The sequence below is a fragment of the Ictidomys tridecemlineatus genome, chromosome 3 (assembly GCF_052094955.1).
Source record: "Ictidomys tridecemlineatus isolate mIctTri1 chromosome 3, mIctTri1.hap1, whole genome shotgun sequence".
In the NCBI taxonomy this organism is placed as follows: domain Eukaryota; kingdom Metazoa; phylum Chordata; class Mammalia; order Rodentia; family Sciuridae; genus Ictidomys; species Ictidomys tridecemlineatus.
Window position 1 is genome coordinate 155,820,939 of NC_135479.1, and position 22,643 is coordinate 155,843,581.

The window sequence follows — 22,643 nt, forward strand, 5'->3', positions numbered from 1 at the left end:
GTGTATGCTTATGTGCATAGAAAAATAATGAACACCAAAGTAAATAAATCAAAATGTTAAAAGTGCTCATAACTGTTTAATGAGATTATAGATATTTTTTCTCTTTATACTTGAAATAAGATTTTCATTGAAATAAGATAAAAATTAAGAATCTGAAAGAAAGACTCTTGCTAATAGGCAACAAGTTGATGTTTGTATTAGAAACAAAATTTCATGAATGCATTTTTTTATTAGCACCAACTCCAGAGGTGGGAAAAGGATCTTCTCTTATTCTCCTTCCCATTTCTTCTGACACGTGGGAGCTTATTTATTTATTTATTTATTTATTTATTGGTTGTTCACAACATTACAAAGCTCTTGACATATCATATTTCATACATTAGAATCAAGTGGGTTATGAACTCCCATTTTTACCCCCAATACAGATTGCAGAATCACATCGGTTACACATCCACATTTTTACATACTGCCATATTAGTGACTGTTGTATTCTGCTACCTTTCTTATCCTCTACTATCCCCCCTCCCCTACCCTCCCAGAGGTTGTGAGGGGAATGGGATAACAAACATGGAGGAAAATGAATTACAGTAGATGGGTGTCGTGACCCCTCGCCGGCAAAGGAAACACGACACAGGATTCTTCTTTCAGCAGTTTACTCAGGACCTTTGAATCATGATGAGAAAACAGGAACAAGAGAAGAAAGCGCGCGAGAGCGCCAGCAGTGGGTCTGCCCTAGCTTAAGTACCCAGCCTTGACAATGAACCAGCACTACGTGGAAGAGTCTAATAGGTACAGCGCAGCAGAAGCAGGCCAGAGCCCAGCCCCACAGCCTTACAAGGAGTTGTTTACTTCTAACAACTCTAACCGCTGAGTCATCAGAAGCAGGAAGCCAGCGCCATTTTCAGGGTGCGGTCGCTGGCTCCCAACAGATGGGGTAGAGAGAGAAGATGTGGGAGCTTTTTTAATGATATATTTCGGTGAGGGAAGGACACCTGGGGCAACAATCAAGGGAGATTTAATTACACCATAACAAAATATTTAGAAGTGCCTTTCTGTTTAGGCCATCAAATATGCTGCAAGAGGTGTAAATCCTTTTTTTTTTTTCTTAAGTAGTATTTAAGGTGATTTCTTACACACTGAGATACACATTGATTATGAAAAAAATAACCTCTGGCCGACTTGCACATTTCTTATTTCCATGTTAATTTTTCTGATCTTTTGTCTAAATCTTAGGTCAAGGCAATGGTACTTGGTTACTAGACAGAAAGTTCCATGACACTATGAACCATGTTAATTTGTTTTTAATTCATTTATGTATCCTCATCATGTAGCCCAAGGCCAATCACTTAGCAAAGTGGCAACAAAATGTGCAAGCCAATCTCAGGCCAGCTGACTAGAATTTAGAACAGAAAGCTCCTCTTTTCTCCCTGGGGTACCAGTGCCTGGAAAAATGGGGGAGAAATCTAAAAGACCTGGGCAAAACAGGGCTGTGTAGACCCTGCTTTTCACATGGGCAAACTGGAGGAGATGGTAAAGCAGGGCTAGGGAATCTGGTTGGAATCTCCTTGGTATTGTTATACTTTGGGCAATAAGTAGCAAAGATCATTACTAAAATCTCTTTGTCACATTTTCTTTTCCTCTTTCTTAGAAAGGGGTAAGGTAGATTACAGGGGCTATATAAATTTACTCTTAAATATTGGAGAATGAGTTGGGACAAGGCCCAATCTGACAAAGAAACATTTCAGAGTCAGTAGGTTCCATATCATCAAGAAACGAAGATGAGATCTTTGGTATATACTATGAATTACCAGAACAGGTGACAAAGCAGGGAGGGTTTAGGTCTTATGAATAGATGCTCAGTGTGACTTTAGATAGATTCCTCTATTATTGGACTGAAATTCTGAAACTTTATGGGTGAGGTCAGGAATGGCTTTGGGGTTTGAGGTGAAGGAAAGGCAGATGAGGATAAAGTTGCTAAAGGTGTTGAGACATTTGGCCTGGGGAAAAGACTAAGAAAAAGGTGAATGGTGGGGGTAGGTGCATGCTAAGAGACCTTGGATGGCTGACTTGAGACAATAAAACAAAAGTTGGATCTCTTTAAGGGAAACTACAAAATCAACTTGATAACCATTGCATACCTTCAATTTGCTGATGTGCATGTAACATTCCTCTCCGTGTAGAAAAGCTGTGGAGATTTCTGTGTCTTATATTACTGGTTAAAGTGAATGAAGATCTGATTATTCATTACAAAAGAGAGCATTAGAGAGTCAAGTTCTTAAAGCTGGAATTGGAAGAGAAAATATACTTTTGTTTCCTGGTTGTGACAGAAGCAACAAGAGTTTCTAATTGAGATACAGGATAATGTGCTAATAACTTTAACAGAATTTAGGAAATCTTCATTTCAACCTAAAGTGGTGACTCAAACTGTTGAAATTTCAAGTATTGTGAAAAAATTGACAAATATTTATATAGGCTTTTGAAACTCTCATATCTAGATAGTCTGGACAGCTCCATGTTAAGGCTAGATGTGGTTTCCAAAGGTATCTTTATCTTCTGTGTAGAAATTTAGACTCATTCAAGGTTCTATTTCATGCACCAAGAATCCTTTTAAGCTAAAGTCCCCAAATAGCCATTCTGTGCCAGTCAAGCCAATTGCTCTTTGAAATCCTAGTCTTCTGGTCTAGATATTACCCTCTCTGGGGCCTCCAATAAATCTGTCAGCCTCCTCCTAGTTGATTCTACCCACTATCTCTAGATTAACTTTCCCCAAATAACTGCTTTCATCATATTTGTTGGTTGACTTTTCTGTGAAGTAAACATGATGGCTTTCCTTGAAGCATTGAACCCAATGATGTATTTCTTGACCTAATAGCATCAGCATTACCTAGAGAGTTCTGAGAAATATCAAGTTGGAGGTCCTACCCTATATCTACTAAATTAGAAACTCTGGTGGTGGGACCCAGAGACATGTTTTAATAAACCCTCATGCATGCTGGTGTTTAAGAACCATTGTTATTGCATGGAGCTCTTAAATCTGGCATTCAAAGCATTCTCTTTAAAAAATCTTGAAATCTTTGCCTCTTATTTGGCACTTATTGTTGACTCTTTTGAGTTAAGATTTTTTTCCTTTCGATATCATAATATCACCTGTAGAGAATAATAATAATTTAAAAACCACCCAAAACAAAAACTCTCTGGTCTGTATGTTTTCTAGATTTACTAAATTATAAAATCATAAAGTCTGAAAGGACCTGGACAAGCATATTTTGCAATCATTTAATTTCAGAAATTTTGAATAGTACCATATGCATAGTGGACATTTAATTACCATTTGTTGAATGAAATTAACATGCCCACAAGGGGCCACAGAGGTGCATTAAGACTGCTGAGACCTCAGTGTCACTGTCTTAATTTAGATTGTAAACCTAAGGGTTTGAGAATGTATGGGAAAATCCATGGATGCCTTTTCTAGCTTTTCCTCCATGGTTCTTTGCAGGAGCTATGATATTTGCTTACTGAACATAAGGCAGCATGATGGTTTGAATACAGATGGCAGAGAAGATGAATTGAGAATGAAATAAAAATGAAAACAAAAGTAAAATCAATGTTTTTCTTATAACTACTTTGAGATAAAACATGAAATATGAGTCTGTCATACATAAAAATAATATCTTTCTTGAAGATCTAAAGCATAAATAAAAATTAATTGTAGCACACAGCTGTTAAAATTATCAGGCTTTGGAGCATTCCAGAGGAGTTGCTCATAAATATCTATTCAGTGAAAGATCACTTGCTCGTTAGGACATGCTGACATCTAGTTTGAAGACACTTGCCAGTTGGTAATAGCTGTAGCATCTGTATATTCTAGAGGTCCAGGATTCCAATGGTCATTGCACTTTTAAGGGATAGACTTGTGCAGTAGAAATAGCAAGTTTGGTTTATGAAACTACTTTCTTTCTATCAGTGTTCATACTTCGAGAGAAGATCCGTGGCTTGCTAGGATGCCTCTGTGGTGATTCTTCTCCCAAATGAATTGGATCATGAATATGACAGACATTTGTGGGTGTGTGCTACTTTTTTGGCAGGCAGTAAATCATAATGGTGTACTGAATATAAAATACAAAAAGTAGCTTTTATATTGCATTTTAATTATCAGGGTTCAGTGCTTTGGGGCCATGTTAGAAGTTGTTATTCCTAGAAGAATGGCAAAGACTTGAAAAACATATTTATTGTCCTTTAGAGAGAGGACAAGGCCATGAAAAAGTCTTTGTATCTGAGATTAGAAGAAATTTGAAAAGGCAATTCATTCCCATAGGTTATAAATAAATAAAAATTAATTATAGCACATAGGTTAAATTTAAATACTAATGAAAAACAGAAAAAAAAATAAGAAAGTGTTCCTTCCCCCCACCCTCACCCTCCTAATCTACTGTGGACAGGGCAGCAAAAATAACCAATCTTGTTACTGTAGGTCAGGTTCATTAAAACAAACTCATGGATTTTTCTAATCATTTTTTGTGGTTTTTGAAGTGCAGGCAAAAATAAAAGGAAGTGGCTTAAATAAGAATAATCTACCTATTTAGAAAGTTTCAGGGCAATAATATTGAAAATATAGATAGGTCTGGTTTTCCTGATTTTGTCTGTCAACATCATATATGTCTCTTGTTCCTTGGATCAGTTTCTTTCTTACATTGCAGTTCTTAGACCTGCATTCTTTCTCATTATCCAGGACTGAGTTCCTCGTTTAGGAATTGGTCAGTTTTGCCCAGGTCCTTTAAGTACCCCTAAGATCTAACCTTACACTTGCCATTCCTTCTCTCTTTCAGCTGCCAGGGTCCAGCCCCTTTTCCACAAGCTGATTCATTTTCTTCTATCATAGATTAGGTTTTCTGATGTTGCCTGTAATAATTTGGAACACTGTCTTGCTTCTGGATCCCTTGGCACCATGCTGGGCTAACATTTTGAGTGAACTCCCACTATTTCATGTTAGCTTCCTGATGCCAGTTCCCTGGCTGCATTATCACCTCATTTATTGTCATATTCTTCAGATGCTTTGTTCTGCCTGCCAGACTGGGCATTCTTTCTAGCACCTGCAGTTGGGCTGTCCTCTCTGGTGAGCAGGTCTACTTTCATGTTTCAGCTTCTTCCACTAGGACCTCCCCAAGCACTTATTATGTTTAATTAATTCAAAAAATGTAAAATATCTCCTTCAAAATGTTTGCTTCAAATACTGTAGTTTAATCATTTTTATTCTAGTTAGGTTGTATTACATTTTAAAAATTTAATCCTACAGTTTTGTATTACTCTATGTGGGTTCTGAAAATGGTTATCTTTTCCTATTTTCGGTGATTTTAAGTAATAAAATGCAAATGGATCTCAGTTTTAATGGAAATTCTGAGAAAAATTCTTAGAGGAACTTTAAAGTGCTATCATCTAACTAAATTGTGCCTGTTTCTCTCCTAATGTCTAAAACAGAAATCCTGGGCCTAATGATTGTGCTTGTTTACTGTGTTCAATCTGAATCTAGATTGGAAGAGTTGAAGAGCAGGCAAAATATCAAAGAAAATAGGTATGTTCATGAGTGTGTGTGTGTGTGTGTGTGTGTGTGTGTGTGTGTCTATAGTTGGAAGAATGAGAGGTAAGTAAGGAAAGGAGAAACTTATTCTTTTCACTTGACAAATGTAGAAGGGATTTCTGTGAAAGTATGGAAAAAGGGATCACTCACCTGCCCACCAGTAAGTGTCATGGCTGCCACCTATATGAGAAAAAATAGGTTAGCTAGAAAAAAGCATAACAAATTTATTTAATTATAGTTTTACATGTCATGGGAGCCTTTAGACTGAAGACCCAAACACCCAGAGAGAACTATCCATTTTTAACCTTAGGATTGAAGAAGCTTAGACACCTGTGTGGCAATATGATTGGACAAAAAGATTATGCTCTAATTGGATATATGACTGAAGAAGGGTAATGCAGCAATGCCTCTCTATTCAGACTTTTCTTGGCCTCTCCTTCCTGCATTCCTTCTCTTTGAAAATGGTGCAGGACCCTTTCTAGAATAGTGATCTTAAGACTTACAATCAAATTTCTTTATTTGACTATTATTTATTATCCCCTTGCAAGAATTTACTTCTGTATCCTGACAATGGACTTTTGTTTTTTTCCCCAAGAATTTGCTTTTTTAAATGGTGCTTCTAAGAACATTCATATGCATACTTTATTTTATGTACATATTTCCTAGTTATATACCCAAGAACTATGTGTTAAAAATGTACATTTAGCACAATAAATTAAAAGGAAGGCAGTTCATAAACTAATTATGAAAGTGTTCATGAACTAGTGATTTTAGTTAATTTCACTAAAGTGAAAGAAAAATTTCTGTATACCTAAGGTTCTACCCTTGCCATAAGTAATAACCTGATTTGGTGACTCATCTCGGGCAACAGAGTGGCAGAGATAGGACTAAACCCCAGAACTATAATTATAGACAGTTCATATGCTTTTTTCATTTCAACACATGAACATTATTCTCAGCATTCTACTTGGGTGGCCTGAGAACTACAAACTTCACAGGTTCAGAGGAGAGATTATACACCACTGAGTTGCAAGTCTGTTTCTGCAGAGGAGATTTGGTTTTGAGAAATTGCTCAAGAGTGTTTATATTGCTTCACCCATGGGCCTGTGTGCTGTAAAGCTTGAAATGAAAAGAATGGCTTTGTGGTTTAGTTTTATGAGGGAACCAAAGCCATAGAGTTATGATCCAGTGCATATAACATTGAAGGATCACAATTTAAAGTCCAATAATTCTTGCCATTTATCTTCACCAGAGGATCTCAAAAGAATTTTATGAAAAATTATAGACTAAGAATTTGGAAGCTATGAGCAATTTATGATTAAAAAAGGAAGTGCTAATGTTTTCTGGAATGCTCTATGGCAGTTATTAGAAAAAATATGAAGAGAGAGCCAGGATCATGGACTCCTTAGCTAGGAACCCTGGAAGTATTACATGTGACCAAAGATTCAGAGATTCTGAGTGGCTTTGACTGGCTTTTCTAGGGACCCTGATGGTTGAAGAAAGGCATAGAGGAGGCAGTTGTGAATTAGTTCCCAAGAACTTATAAAAAGCAGTCATATTGCAGTGGTTCTAATAATACATTTTTTATAACATCTTGTTTTTCTCATTAGCATTTCTATCCTACTAATGGGAATTTTAAGCACTGTAGTGTTGTGAGCCAGCAGAGATTTTTAAACAACATAAATATAAATAGTTATCCTAAATTGTATTTGGAATAAACTACTTGAAGTATTTAGGTTAGTAAATAAAAACACCAAGTTAATATGGGCTATTTTAAGACTAAATATGAAATAAAAATAAAACTTTGGCAATCTGAATGCTTTCTAGTCGCTGGCCAATAGGATTTTTAGTTGAATCACTACAGAAAATTCAGCACAAAATATTATCAGATTTAACCACCCACAGAGTATAGTGTTGTTACTAGTTTATTAGGCTAAATCAAAGGTTACAACATCTCTTTTTCTGCACTGATTTTCAGCCCAGAGGGGTAAAGTTTTAAAATGATAAAATTTTAGAAAAAAAAGCACGGACATAATAAAGACATAATACAGAAATAGTTTATTTAGAAAAGCAAAACTGTTGCATAGTTATGCATGCATTTTTAGCTTTTAAATTGTTAGAGAATATTTCTGACATTTCAAGAATGAAACCAGAAGAGGAACTGTTGGGGTCTGAGGTCCCCATGGAAGAAAGACCTGTAGTCAAGTACAGTATCAAGGTATCCTCCAGAAAGCCCAAAACATAGATGGTGGGTGGCATGGCTGGATACTACTACCTAGCAGACAACCTTTTCAGAGCCTACACAGGTTACATTTGGTGATAATAAGTGTTTAGGAATTCCTGTCTTTTTTACCTGTTCTGACTTAGTGTGTCTTATCTTGCAAATGAGATAATCTTATTTAGGGGTTTTCAGTGCAGTCTCCAGAAATAGGAACTTGTTAGAAATGCACCACCTAGGAACTTATTAGAAATGCAAATTCACTTGGACGAAGACCCACTATAAGTCAGCAATAGTAGAGGTGGGCCCAATTATCTTTTTTTAAAGCATGTGTTTATGATGCTTGCTAAAGTTACAAAAAGAGCTGACTTAAATTAAGTTGATCAGTGTAAGCTTCTTGATAATCATATCAAAGAGCTCAAAGAGCTCCTTTCCCAGTGCCTGATTCATAGTGTGCTCTCAATGTGACCCTGAGAATATAAAATATATTTCATTTCTTATGCAACAATCTGTGATGTTTACTATCACATTTTATTCTCTACTTTTTTTTCACTGTATATTAGGAACTAGTAGTTGCCTTTGCAGATTATTCATTTTCTTTCCCTTTGAGACTAACACTTCAGCCTTTCACTTAATATGAAAGAAAGGTCATCTTCAAAGAAAATTGTTGTCTGATGCTTCAGTTATTTGATTCTCTAGAGAGTCACTGAGAAGCAAAGTTGATTCATGCCAATCATTTCTTTCCTATTTTTAAAGAAGCATAATCACTTCACTGTCAATAATGATTAGTGGAATCTAGTCTCTGCTTCAGGACCAGCCAAAAGTTCAGTGGCCAAGAGTTTGTTTTTTTAGGACTTCTAAATTGGCTCTAAATCTGCTTAGGCAGCAGTTTCATCCAAGGGCTTTAATATTCTCTGCTTAAAGAAATGTGAAAATAAGGAAAAATCCATTGTAAAGAAAGTTAAAGTGCAACAGGGTTGAGGAGAGAAATTATGACATGTGAATTCATAGGTATTGTATACTCAGTTATTTGTGATGTGTGAAATCAAGGGTAATCATGTGTTTCACATTCTGTTAGATTCACCATGGTCCAATCCTCTTTTGTATCTTGTTAGGCTGAAGGAAGACCCAAGTGGATTGAATATATCATCCTTGCATGTGATATCTAAAATCTAGATCTTGGGGAAGAATTTTCTCAGGGTAGGGACACTAAAAATAAGAGTCAAGATGTGGAGTTGGGCATGTCCCTATGGAAATGAGATAGGTGATTCGGAGTAAACCTTGAAATTCAGGGATCTCTGAGATTTGAGGGAAGCTCTGCATTGAGCAAGGAAGAGAGGTAGCGATGGTCAAGGGATGCTGAGAATCTAGGAAGACTTGGAAGTCTGCTGGGGGCAGAAAGGAGGTAGGTTCATAGGGAGTCAGAGGTCTAAATAACTATAGGACCTCCTTAGGAAGTATTAGGGGAAGTAAATGGGAAAGTGCTTCTAGGATAGAATTCAGTTGAATGGTGTTAACCACTGCCTGGCCAGATTTTTTTCCTGAGTGAAGTTAGCTATTTCATCATATATTCTGCATTATTTGCTTGACTGATAGCTCTGAGTTTCTGGATAGAACTGCTCAGCTTTGTTCCCCAGGCTCTGGTGTATTCATTCGTTCAGAGAGGTATTCAAATATGGGGGAGGATTAGCCTCTAGAACCCAGATTCTGGGAAGCAGCCTATCAAGACCTGCATTTTGAAGTGTCCACACTGACTGAATGCCTTCCAGTGTTAGCCACTATGGAGATGCCAGGGATCTGGTAATGATCAAGAAAGGGTTTCTATCCTTAGGGAGCTATGAGCCTAGTGAAGGTGATAGATATCTAAACAACTTATATAATTCAGTGACATGATCGTTGTAGGTATAGAATATTATATAAGACTCTAAATGCTTTTTCTGCCTGAGAAAGTTAATTAAGGCTACTCAAAATTGATATTATAGCTAGGCCAGATAGTGAAGAGTGCAAGGGACATTGCAAATAAAAGGACAGTGTATAAAAAAAGTACTGTGCTTTCAGGAAATGACAAGCAGTGTGTTTTTGCAGAAGCATAAAATGTCTGAGGGTAAGAAGTGGAGTTAAAATTGGACAGATGGTATGGAATTAGATCACAAAGGACCTGAGTGTGATTTTGCTAGAGGGAATAGGGAACAGAGTTTTAAACAACGGAGTGACATGGTCAGATTCAGTTTAGAACCATCATTCTGTCTCCATTAAGACAGAGTGAATCTGAAAGAGAACAGAGGTCAGATTTTAGGGTAGAACCTTGGTCAGGCCTGAATCAGGGTCATTGCCAAGATGGTAGAGAAGCAAGGTTTTAACTATTAGAGGCTTGAATTTGTCATGCTGACTTCTTTTTCTTACTACTGCTCCCATCTTCTTGGGTGCTTTTATAGTTGATGCTCTGATAATTTTTACCTCTATGGTTGCTTTAGGTAGAATAGATAGAACTTAAGCCTATATTTTGATCTATAGGGACCTTTCTCAATCTCAAAGATTTTATCATACTTTCCTAAGGTAAGCATGGAACTAAACCTAATTATAAAGAACTCACTGTTAGTATATTAATAAGTAAAGTGTGTACTCAGATACCATCTCTTATGATGAGTAATATTTTTTGAACTTAGCACATAATTTATGTGGCCTCCATCAAATGCAGTAATTCATTCATGAAAGTTTTATTGACATTTGTTACTAGAAGCTGTTGTTAGCATCTCTGAAAGGTAGCCAAAAAGTATTAGATATTCTTTTGCAGAATTGACCAATCCTTCTTTAGTCTCTACAGCCATAAACCAAGAAGTTTTTTGAAAGCATTTGATTCATTAATCCATTCACTTACTCATCATCTGTTAGTCCATTAGTCAAAAAATATTTGTTAAGCACCTACTATGCGAAGATAATAATGACATGAACACCATATTAGGTGGAAACAAGAATAGTACAGAACATTCTAGGTGGGACTCATGGTTCTCAGAAATCCCAGCAAATAAAAATGTCCTCAGAACCTTGTGCAGTCTTTAATATTCAGAATATTTTTCATTCATTCTTGGATTAGAAGGGAGGGTTTTAGCTTCTTATATGACCTAAGAGTTTTATCTCTATCCTCATTTGCCTCTGGTAGTTACTTGAAATGTTGTTCACTGACTCTGTACTATGACACTATATTCACCAGGTCCCAGTAATTTCAGGAGATAAACAACAAAAATTTTACCATTATCTATCCGTAGTATTAGTCATGGTCAAAAAGGGACTAGATAGCCTGCTGTCCTAGTGTGATAGGAAAATATGGAGCCTCCCCTGCACCCCCTTTTCTCTCCCAAGATAAATTGATGAATTTTTTTTTAGAATTCAGCTAGCTAGTTGTTTTTATTAATGTCTAAGGGTCAACGAAATGTCTACATGTGCAGGTATATTTTAATCTCTTCTTCCTTTAGAGCCTTTCTTTTAATTTGAAAGTCCTTTTCTCCCCCTTCTGCTCTTTTGTGGAAAGAGCTTTGCTATAAGCCAGATTATTTGAGTCTAAAGTATCCTGGCCTTTAGAAGCTTATAATCTGGTTAGATGATATAGTTACAAGGATTAGAAGTTAAATTATAATACAAAGTAATAAGAGGTAAAATACCAAACTTTTTGATAATGATTAAAGGATTTCAGAAGAGACAACATATGTTCTAAAGTAATTAGGGAAGATCTGTAGGGATTTTTTTGTTTTTTACGAATAGTCATCCTCATGGTCCTATAGGATACAAGATTCACTCTCTCTAAAATAGTAGTTTTCAAATTTAAGAATGTATAAAAAGTACCCAAGTACTGGGAAAAAGTGCAAATTTCTGATGCAACCTGAAAAATTCTAATTGTAGGTCTAGAAATCAGTATTTTTAATAAGCACCCCATATGATTTTTACATACATTGAGAATTTCTTTACTTTTAGGACTACTACTCTGGAAATTTGGTAAGTTGTTAAATGCTATTTCTGCCCAGGGATTATGCTAGATCTGGCAGTTTTAGTGAACCATGGGTTATGTGTGATTAGAAAGGACTCTGTGCCCATGGAATAATTACAGCAACTTTCTCTCTTCTTTTAGGAAATCTATTATCCATAGGCCAAGAAGAACAACCCAAGGACTCTATTTTTGAAGGTCATTAAAGTTTAGATAAGTCTAGAGGAGAGATTAGAGATCAACCCACTTGATGCATTATTAGAAAGATTCATGGTACTGATTACTTCCTTTAGCATTTGACTCTTGGTCCTTTTGTTGCAAGCTCCTTATTCCTGAGAAACTGGCTGTGGTCACCATAGTGGGTCAAAAAAAACCCTTAGTGGCAGAGGTTGGGAATTACCATCCTCCAAACCCAAGCGTGTCATTGATGTCTTGAACATATTACCAGATACTCATGATACATAGGATAGACTTCACCCTTGGGAGAATGACCTTCTGAAAAGAAGTATGGAATCATCATTAGAGCCATTAGAGGGGACATCTCAAAGTCATATAGATAAGATTTCACAAGATCCATCTGTGCTCCCAGTCCAGAGAGGAAAGCAAGACCCACGTCCAAAAAAGCATAGGCATCCTAAGAAGGGTGAAAGGACAAAGAGAATGAAAAAGAGAAAGAAGAAGGAGAAAATGAAGGCCCAGTGCCCCCCGAGTCTTCTAACATCTTTGGCACCACCACAAAGAGAAGAAGATGAAACTACAGATAAAACACCAGCCCTACACAGTACCCAAAATGATTCTGTCTTTCACCATGAGGTAGGAATTAGGCATGGGTTGGCAAGATCCTGGGCTTGTTACTATTCCATAAGAAAAATGACAGCTTCTCATCTGACAGGAGGATTTAGGGATTAAGATCTTGAGACACAAATTGGGATTCTTGGGCCCAGATGGAATATGAAAGAACTCACTCAGAGATCATGTCATTACGTATGGGTCTCAGTTTTGAGAGTTTTAAATTTATGTCTTATGTCTTCTACTTGCAGGACAGGGTACAGAGACAGCAGGACAAGAGTCCCTGTGTGATGGATCTGGAATGTCAGATCCAGCCCTGTGAGCTCTCAGTGGCTCAGGAACCTGGGCCACCTTCACCTGCAGTGACATCCTTGGCATCACCACCACCCTGCTTTGGTCGTTTCCTAAGCTGTGTCTGTCAGACCTTCTCAAAATCTAGGAAAAGGAAACTTTGCAGAAGAAAGAGCAGCAACCAAGATGAAACAGGAGGTGATGCTAAAGTTCCAAGACCTGGTCAGCTAAGTGACCTGGGCCAAAACAAAATGTAACCTCACCAAAGCCTGTAGCAAGATGGAATTGATATAGCTTCTGCTCATGTTTGGTTTTATAGTTTTTTCTATATGTCATTGTTCCTGTTAGTTGGCTTTAACTCTATCAAATAGAGTTCAACTCTATCAAACTTCTTTTATGCTGAGATTCACAAGCTTAAAGAGGAAGTAAAAACAAAGTAAAAGTAACTTTGAGGGTTTTAACTCTATACCCAGTGATGGGATTACTTCCTTCTTCCTTCACATTAGTCTGAAGTGGGATTCACTTTTGTGTTTACTCATGTATTCAGCCAACTTAATTTTGCCTGACTTCTCTGAGAATGGGAGGCCATACAAATCTGTCATTTTGAGTAGTTTCCTCCAATATCAACAACCATGTTGCTACTCCTCATACTCGGCTTCTCTCTTTCTCTTTTACTTTTGGCTGGAGATTTATTTTGCATTTTAAACCTTCAGTTGCTTGGTTGAAATTCTGCCACTTATTATCTGATTTGAATAACCCTAAGGGTATGGTGGCTGTTTCTGTTCTCCAATGGATACAACTGTGTTCTCAGAATTCTATCTCTAACCAGTGTTTGTTTTCCTTTTGGCCACTTGTTAGTAAGACACTTGGTTTTTCCTTCTGATGTGTGTCTTTGGTATTTTTTAAAAATTCCTATGTATTGAAAACAGTCACCCAAGGCAGTGTTCCTTCCTTGTCATTTTTTAGTCAGGCTTTCACAGAGCTTTGAGTTTCTTGTGAGAATCCTAAAGAAGATAAACTTTTCTTTAAAAGTTAAAGGTCATTTCATTTACCTTTATTCTGTTGTGTTTGGTTAATCTTTTTGCTAGGATATAAAATAAGACTTCAGTTTATTTGGTGCTGGGGTTTGAACCTAGGATACTAACTAAACAGGTGCTCTACCACTGGCCATATCCTCAGCCCAAAATAGAAGTTTAAATTAATCTTATACCTTCTTTTGAGAAAGTATGTTTAAGAAAATTTAGGAGATTCCCTGTAGTTTCCATTACCTGTTATTTACCATGTATCCCAGTTTATCAACTCATATAAGAAAAATAAAAATATAAATATAAATAAATATGTGTTGAAAATATCTGAGTAAGAGGTAGTATACTTTATTTTCTTTGATTCTTAGCACTGACCCTACAGATTATTACACTAAAATTGGAGACATCACCTGTTTGTTTTGTTTCTTTCTTGCCTGGAATAGGGCTTTGCACTGTTGGAGGAATGTGTTGCTTGGAAAGAGAATGACTTGTAGGAATGGTGATAAAATTCCTTAACATTTCCTTGGAGGTATTATGTACAAACAAACTTTGAATAAGTCTTGTGGTTTTGTGAGGCTCTCAAATGAGAATCAGAAATTTTGCAAAAGGTTATATTCAGTGCTTAGAATAAAATGGGACTCCTTTTATAGTGTCTTGCTTTAATACTTTTAGTTATCTAAAAAGTGGTTGATTTGTCATTTTATAGAGTTTTAGCTGAGCTAGTTATCCATCATAAATAGGATCAGACTATTATATAAAATTCAAATGATCTAAGTTTAGTATTTATGAATATAGTTTCTCAGTTTAATGCAAAAGAAGTGCGCTCCTAAGCAAGGCATAATGTACATAAAGCCTTATAGCACAAAGAAGGTAGATGTTATTATTAATATATTACTGTTTTTATTATTTCTTATCATAATTTCAGGATGACCTTTAGTTGGAATCTACTTAGTCATAGCTCTAGCCCATCTATATAGTGGTTTTTACTTAACAGTTATTTATTACAAAGTTAGAATACAGTTTCCAGATAAAGAGTGACCTATACAAGCATTTTGTTTGGAAATTCTTTTGTTCACATATCTTGGCCCCTCACTCATGAAAAGGAGAAAGGATATACACATCTCCACAGGTACGTCTGTAAATGTAACTATAGAGTTACAAGTGTTAGATTTTTGTGTTGTTTCTTTATTTTTAATTATTAAACATAATTTATGACTTAAAAATCTGTTTTTGAAAAATATTTTTGGAGGCTTTGAATGTGGGACTTCACTCCTGGGTGGATCAACAGGGCACAAGGAACAGGGAGGAGAGCTACCTGGCAGGCAAGCAATTCCAGCAAGCTGTGGGCAAGTGGGCCATGCGGCTTGAGTGGAGCTGTTAATAAAAAAAAGAGAAAAGAACAAAAAAGAAAGAAGAAAAAGAAAAATGGAGTTAGAAAAATGATATAGTTGTATCAAAATAAAAACAAAAATAAAACCTGATGAGAGATAAACTTGGGAGTTAGTTTTTAAATTGTTTCTCTGGCACAGCAGATAAAACAAATATTAAAAATGTCTTATAAATAAATGTAAATAATTAACAACTATAAAGTTGATCATATTTAATTTATTTAGTCTCTCAATGCTTTTTTAATTTGGTAGGAACTTGAAGAGCTAGGTGTTGCTATGTTCATTGCTACTGGGTTGATAAAGCTAAAATTAACAAAACTTTTCTAGTAATTTTTTTTTTCAAGATCACTCATTTACTCTGATAGGAAATCAGAATGCAAGTTTTTTTTTTTTTAACAGATTATTTAACTACTAATCTATGTTTTTAACTTCTAAATGGGATTACTTTTGCTTTGGTTCTTTGCTTTTTGTTTTTGGTTCTTGTCCCACTATTCTACATTGAAACTTTTGCTACCGACCGTTTTGTTTTTGTCACCTTGTCCTCACATTACTGTCCAAATTCCAACTAATGTCATCATTACTCATTAGGAAAATTTCATCATGAGCAAACCCTGGCTAGTATAAAATTATATGAAAAATCTATTGAGAGGGTTTACCTATTAAGTGAGTTTTAACAGAAAAAAATAGAAAATATTTGTTTTTTTAAATTTTTAATTGATTTTTTTAAAAAAATGACAGGAATGCATTACAATACTTATTACACATATACAGCACAATTTTTCATATCTCTGGTTGTATATAAAGTATGTTCACACCAATATGTGTCTTCATACATGTACTTTAATTATTTGGTTTTGCTGTCTTATTTAGTAAAGGAACTTAGAAACAAAAATCTCTCAAATTGACATATCTGGTTATTGGCCAAACTAAAATAAACAATAGCTAACATTAGATATAAGTATCTTATGTTTTATATACACATCTATTTTCTTCAGGGAATTTATATAGGGTTTATGTTAGTATTTTCACTTTACAGATGAGATCATTTAAGGTCAGTAGGGTCCCAGGAACTGGCATATTTTTATGCAGAATCTAAATACAGATCCGGTCTATACTCATTGCATTCTGTCTCTTAGTATTATAATGTAAAACTCTTTGCTACCAGTCTAGTTCTATGATATCATGAACACACAATTTCTCTTACTTGCCAAAATTTCAATTTTAGCATTAACATGTATTCAGTAAAAATAGTCCAATAAAAATGTCTAATGAAAAGACTGTTTGGGTAAAATTTCTGCATTGAGCCATAAATAATAAAATACCTAAATCATGTGTGATTGATAAAAGAAAATTGCAGTGTAATATAAACAACTTTTAAGCATTTCAATCAATTAAACTGAGACAATTACTTAACTGAAAAGTGATCAAGAATAAGGGGATAGCACATAATCAAAGCAGGGCCCATGACTTGACAAGGTCACAAGACAAAGCACAGCAAAGATGAATTAGACCCCATAGAAAGCTAATAGACTTAAGGGCGTTTCTAAACTGCTTTCAGGTGAAGGGTGTAAGGCTTGGGTAGCAGAGAGACAGGCTCTACTGTGAAAACCAGTGACCCTTGAAATAAGTGAGTATACTCCTGCTAATGAACTCCAGGCTTTAAATAGGAAATTTGAATTTTCTCACGCTTCAAACATTCTTTTCATTCTGATTTGACAAGGTCTCTTCCAAGACAAAGGAAAAGAACAACAAAACTGGAAAACTCAAATCACTGGGCTATGTGGTCAAGGAATGTTGTTCTTCAATTTTGCAAATTCAGGGTGGAAGGTCAGCCTTTGTATGTGGGTGAACAGATTGGTGGATATTTCTGCAGCTATTTCCTGCTAGCTATAAAAATCTGCAGTACTGCTCCTATCATGGAACCTTTGTAATGGAATATACTAGACACAGATAAGATTATCACCCTGTGAACAGTGCTGACCTGGAGAGGGAGTTGATTGGGATCCTTCTTGTTGTTTTTCAACCCTGTGCTTTAGAGTCCAGTCTGCAGTTGGTTGACAGGGTCCAGGGCTGATGGCTGCCTATTTTAATAGGGGTTTTGACGGTCTGCATAAAAAGGAAATATCAAAACAAATGACAAAACTCTTGAAACAAATTACATAATTTTAGAAGAATTCAAAATTCTGAGATTCTGTTACACATAATTTCTAATGTGAACTTAACCTAGTTGTAATTGCTATCCTGATGCTTGGGATACCTGTGAAAATGCACAGGACTGGATTGTTACAGTGATGACTCTTCTAGTGAACAAGACAATGGATCCGTTCAGGGAAGAATGATGAAATGGCAACTGAAATTTTTAATAATAACTGTGAGAAATATCCCTTTATATCCGTCCTTTTACTTAGAAGAAAGAAGAATTATACTGCCTCTAAAAGTAAAAAATTAAAAACACATTTCAAGTAGCATTTAGTACCACATTCCTACTTGGTTGAGATACTCAATAAGAATCTCTGGGGGCTGGGGATATGGCTTAATTGGTAGAGTGCTTGCTTCACATGCACAAGTTCCTCCCAACACCACACACACACACACACACAATCTCTGGTTAAAATTTATATATGGGAGATAATAGATGAAAAATCAGTGAATCAGTGATTCTATAACTCTTTTCTTAAAGCAACTATTCATCTTAATCTTAAATTCATTCTAATTTTAAAGTTAAAATTATGAAGTAAAGGTCTGTATCTAATTTTGTAACTTATTTACTTGTAAATGTTATGTAAAGACATAGGTACTTGTGAAATATCTGCCTGAATTTGGACTTCAAGGATTTAAATAGTGGATACTGGTTTTGTAATTTATTACTGTTTAGCCTTATCTATTGATTTAAATTATTAATCTTTGGTCTACTTATCTAGAAAAGGAGCATATTAATGTACCACAGGTGATTTTTTTTGAGGATTTCATGAGATAATGTCTCTAAAAGAGCTACTAGCTCTTTTGTAGTGGAAAGCTTTTGACATCATAATGCCTATCAAATTCTTATAAAACAAACCAAAACGTTAACAGCATTAAGTGTTATACAAGGATAAGCTACTCTTGTCAATCCTTATTTCAAGGGGAAGTAAATTTTTATCTGGGACTATCATGTGGAACAAATAGATTTAATATCGGTTTATTCCCAATTTGTATGTTTCTAGAAAAAAATTTACACCAGAATTTGACAAGCTAAAACTCCTTTATTGCTATGCCCTGTGAAATTCATATTAGTTGGGTTTTTGTCCTTGATTTGTGGGGCTGAACAGACACTCATCTAGTTCTAACTTCTGGGATTCATGCTACATATATTTTTTTTAAATAAGTAATTAACATTTTCTAAGGAAACTTAATTGTAAAAAGAGTTTACTCAATAACTGTATCAGAGTAGTGGCTCAACTTTTTTGCTCCAACTCTCTTGGATGATAGGGGATATCTGATCAATAACAACACTTCACCTTGGCAATGATTATTAATGAAATGATGAAGGGGCACCTCTCAGATGTTTGTAGAGTTTTGGAGAATCATCACTGGGAAGAGCCCTCTACATTTTCATCCTATGTCATTTCCCCTATATACCCTGTTGAATAGTTCCCTAAGACTGTCTAGGTAAAGAACCATTAAGTTCTAGAGTTTTGTGATCCAGAATTCTATTTTATTCCACTCAATAGGCAAGGGACATTTGTGCCTGAACTAAAGTTATTTTATCTAAAAAATTAAAGGACATACATAAAAAGTAGAAGAAGCTCTCTGTAGTCTGTTTTGAGAAAATAAGAACAAGCATTTGTACAAGGACTGCTGAATAATGTTCATAATCCAAACAAGCTCCAGGGAGTGTGATACACTGTGATTATGTAAGCACTGATGGAATGCCTTGTAAAGGATCATTATAGCAATGTGGAATATACCGGACGGCTTTTTTGAACAGATGAGTTTTGAGCTGAACCTTGTAAGTAAAAGAAATAGGCTAGATTTCTTCAGTCCCATAGCAAAACAGCTTAAAACTACTCTAGTGGGTAAAGTCTTGGAAGCTGGATGGAGCATATCACAAGTGTAAACCACATCCAGGTTAGAAACCGATAGAAATGGTGAAGCCATTATGGAAAAGTCATCATGTCCAAAGGTAGGGATTCCAGAAGATGAGTAAAGGAAAAAATGGTGCAGAGGCAATCACAAAGGCTATAGAGAGCATGAGACTTTTACCTGTATAAAAGAAAGTTCTATCTGGTGTTGGTTATGAAATCTTTATGGTGGTTAAGTCTCTTCCAAAAGAGAACCAGAGTAGACAATATTGAAGGACACAAGAACAGATGATTCAGATGAAGAAAATCATGAAGAAATGTGCAGATGTGGCAATTCAGGTAATCATAGAATAGCTTAGAAATATGTAGTGGGAGTAGTGAGAAATTAGAAGGGGCCAGTTGCACTCCATATTTGAACTCTATGCTTGTTTTTCATTTCATAAGTGAAAAATAACCACTATACATTCTTGAACCTTTCTAAGATAGCATTTCCCAAATTACTGATCCCAGGAAGGAACAAATAAATGTAGTAGAGATGTACAACACTTACCCCTAGATTCAGATCTCTAGGAATATGTTTTTTTGGTTATATGCTTTCCATTATAAATCTGGGCTAGATGACTGCCTCTTCCATCACCCTCTCACAGCTCATATATTTTTATAAGAATGATAGATAAAATTAAAGGAACAATAATAAGGAAAACTTACATGTAATCACAAATTTTTTTGTATTGTGAAAATTTTTCTTTTGTATTGTGAAGAATATGAAAAGTCATGATCTCTTGATTCATGGTTTCATACTTCTGTGTTAGTCAAAAATTAAACACAAAAGTTAAGCATAATAAGTTTGGTTGAAAATTCCAAATGCTTATTTGTTCATAAGACAACAGAGCAGTACAGATTATTATTTGAGAGTGTCTCTACAGACAGTTTCTGGGTTTAGTTCCTGGATTTACCAACTAATAACTACCTCTAATAGAATAATTTTCTGTGCTATAGTTTGCTCATCTGAAAAATAATAATTATACCTACCTTATAGGCTTTGGTGAGAAATGAGGTAATAACACATTTTTAAAAATAGAATTAATATTCATCTGTTATTTTCATAAAGGCAGGACATTTTGCTGATGTACTGATTTATGTGGGAAAGTGTTAGAAGGCCTCACAGGGAAAGCTTGTGTGAGGTATCTGGGAAGTCTGACCCAAAGCATAGAGGCTCCTAGCTTTCACTAAGTATGCTTAGCATGGTGCAGAGATAGTAGAATCAGTGAAACTGAAAAGATTCTGTGCAGTATGATACATTGGGGGAGAGCCCCTGAAAAGACTAGATATGAATTTTTCATCAGTTAAATGGGATGAGACGGGGCATAAGATCAGTATTAGGCTGATTTAGAAAAATAGATTCAGAACTGCTATATTCAGTGGTTAAGAAGAAGTAATACATTTCCCTTCAGAGCACTGTCAGTACTTTGCAAGATATACATATGCACACACACACACATGCACAGGTACACATACAAACTATATTAACAGTATCCATTTATTAACTTTTGGCAAGTTCTGCCTCAAATTATAATAACTTAAAATAGTGACAACCACTTATTTAGTGCATGATTCTGCAACTTTGGGGGGATTCTCAGAAAAGGTTCATCTGTACCCCACATAGCATCAGATAGGTGACTTTGAATTTTGACTGCAGCTTCTGTTCTCAGAATGTCCTGCTCACGTAATTGGCAAGTTAGGGCTTAATGTCAGCTGGGAGCTTAGCTGGGCTGTGAGCCAGGATCCCCTGCTCCTTTCTACAAGTGCCTCCTCATAGATTGTGTGGCTTCTTCTCACAGCATGGTGGCTGTGTTCCAAGGGTAAGTTTACCAAGAGACCCAGATAGAAGGTGGGTTTTAAAAAATAAAGATACCTAGAGTCAATTCTGTTATAGTCACAGGCACCCAGGCTCAAGAGGAGATCTCCCACCAACCCCTGTCTTGGAAGGCTGTCAGTGTCACCTACAAGGAACACATGGGATGGGAGATCTTATTAGCCATCTTTAGGAAATACAGTCTGCCACACAACTAACTTTTTTTTTCTTTTTTAGCAGCATTTGTAAGAATTTTAATTCAGGCACCTCTGGAGATTTCCATCAGGACAAGACTTTTGTGGTATATATGAACTATTTCTGGAAGAAGGCATATTCTAAGGGAGGAAATATTTTTGTGGAGGTTTGGAAATGATGGATTGAATTAGATCTAAAGTGTCATGAATAGAACAAAGAGATGCAGCATTTATTTGACTAACGTAAGTTAGTATGAAGAGCTAAATGTCAGTGATTTAAAAACTGAAGTTATAAAACTTCATCTTGCCCTGTTGATGTCATTGGATGGGAATATTCTGAACAACCAAGTCCTTCAACTATGGCTCCTTTAGATATAGCTTAGAATATTTGAAGTAAATCTAATTTTTCCCTTTCTGTAACTGAACAGTTTCCATGATGACTGAGGCTCAGAAAAATCTGACCCACCAAATTGAAAGTACACAGGAAAATCATGGGGAAATCTATATCTGAAGTATGTGTCAACATTCTTTGTTGGTAAATATTTATTGAGCTTTTGCAGGTGAAATATAAATAATGACTGCAGTTTCACTTCAAGGCAGATTAGAGTTCAGCTGAGAACAATGTTCAGCAAATCAAATGCCAGAAGCTTTGACCGTGTCAAAGGAGAAGCACTTACATGTTTGTTTGTTTTTAATTATTTATTTGCATGGCAGTACAGCAAAATCTGACCAGCTGGCCCAAGATACTTTTTATAGTCTCTGCCTGCTTCTGTCTTATTCACAACTGAACTGTTATTGATCTGAATGAGGCAATACAACTGATAACTTCCCCAAAAGCCAGATCCTTACTCTGTCCAGGATTTGGAGCAAGAGACCAAAAACAATACATTTTCTTCTTCAAGATATATTTATCACTTTCTGCTTCCTTCTTTCTAAGCATAGCAGACTACCAAAGCCAAGCTGTGATTGAATAATGCAATTATTTTCTCCTCCTTATGGAAAGTTAATTTGATAGACAGACTCTGCCCTGGCAGAGGAGAGGGTAATCATTGTTGTCTCTCACTTTTCTAACCTCTGAGAAGTACTTTGTCTCTCATTTTCTTCAATCATATATTATTTGAACTGATCCCATATGCTTCAGAATTTTTTTTGTTTGTTTAACAATTGAGCTTCCTTATGAAGAACCAGTGTAGTTAAATAATGGTGTATTTGTGACAACTATGTGTTCCTATGTCTCACCACTATTGTCAGGATAGGGAGTCTCTGCA

The 22,643-nt window shown here is 35.8% G+C and overlaps 1 protein-coding gene across 1 annotated transcript; it reads left to right on the forward strand.

Annotated features, from left to right (window-relative positions):
- Positions 1 to 5,472: 5,472 nt before the first annotated feature.
- Positions 5,473 to 15,062, forward strand: LOC101973085 (uncharacterized protein NECTIN3-AS1). Its single transcript, XM_040270394.2, has 3 exons — positions 5,473 to 5,569; positions 11,917 to 12,585; positions 12,813 to 15,062. Exons 2-3 carry the CDS (start codon positions 12,280 to 12,282, stop codon positions 13,107 to 13,109), a joined length of 603 nt encoding a protein of 200 aa, XP_040126328.2. The 5' UTR covers positions 5,473 to 5,569; positions 11,917 to 12,279; the 3' UTR covers positions 13,110 to 15,062.
- Positions 15,063 to 22,643: the final 7,581 nt, after the last annotated feature.

Excerpts from the sequence above, each read along its gene's own strand:
- LOC101973085 (XM_040270394.2), top strand. The coding sequence starts at position 12,280 with ATGGAATCATCATTAGAGCCATTAGAGGGGACATCTCAAAGTCATATA. Across the intron at positions 12,586-12,812 it reads ATTCTGTCTTTCACCATGAG|GACAGGGTACAGAGACAGCA; the intron begins GTAGGAATTAGG and ends TTCTACTTGCAG.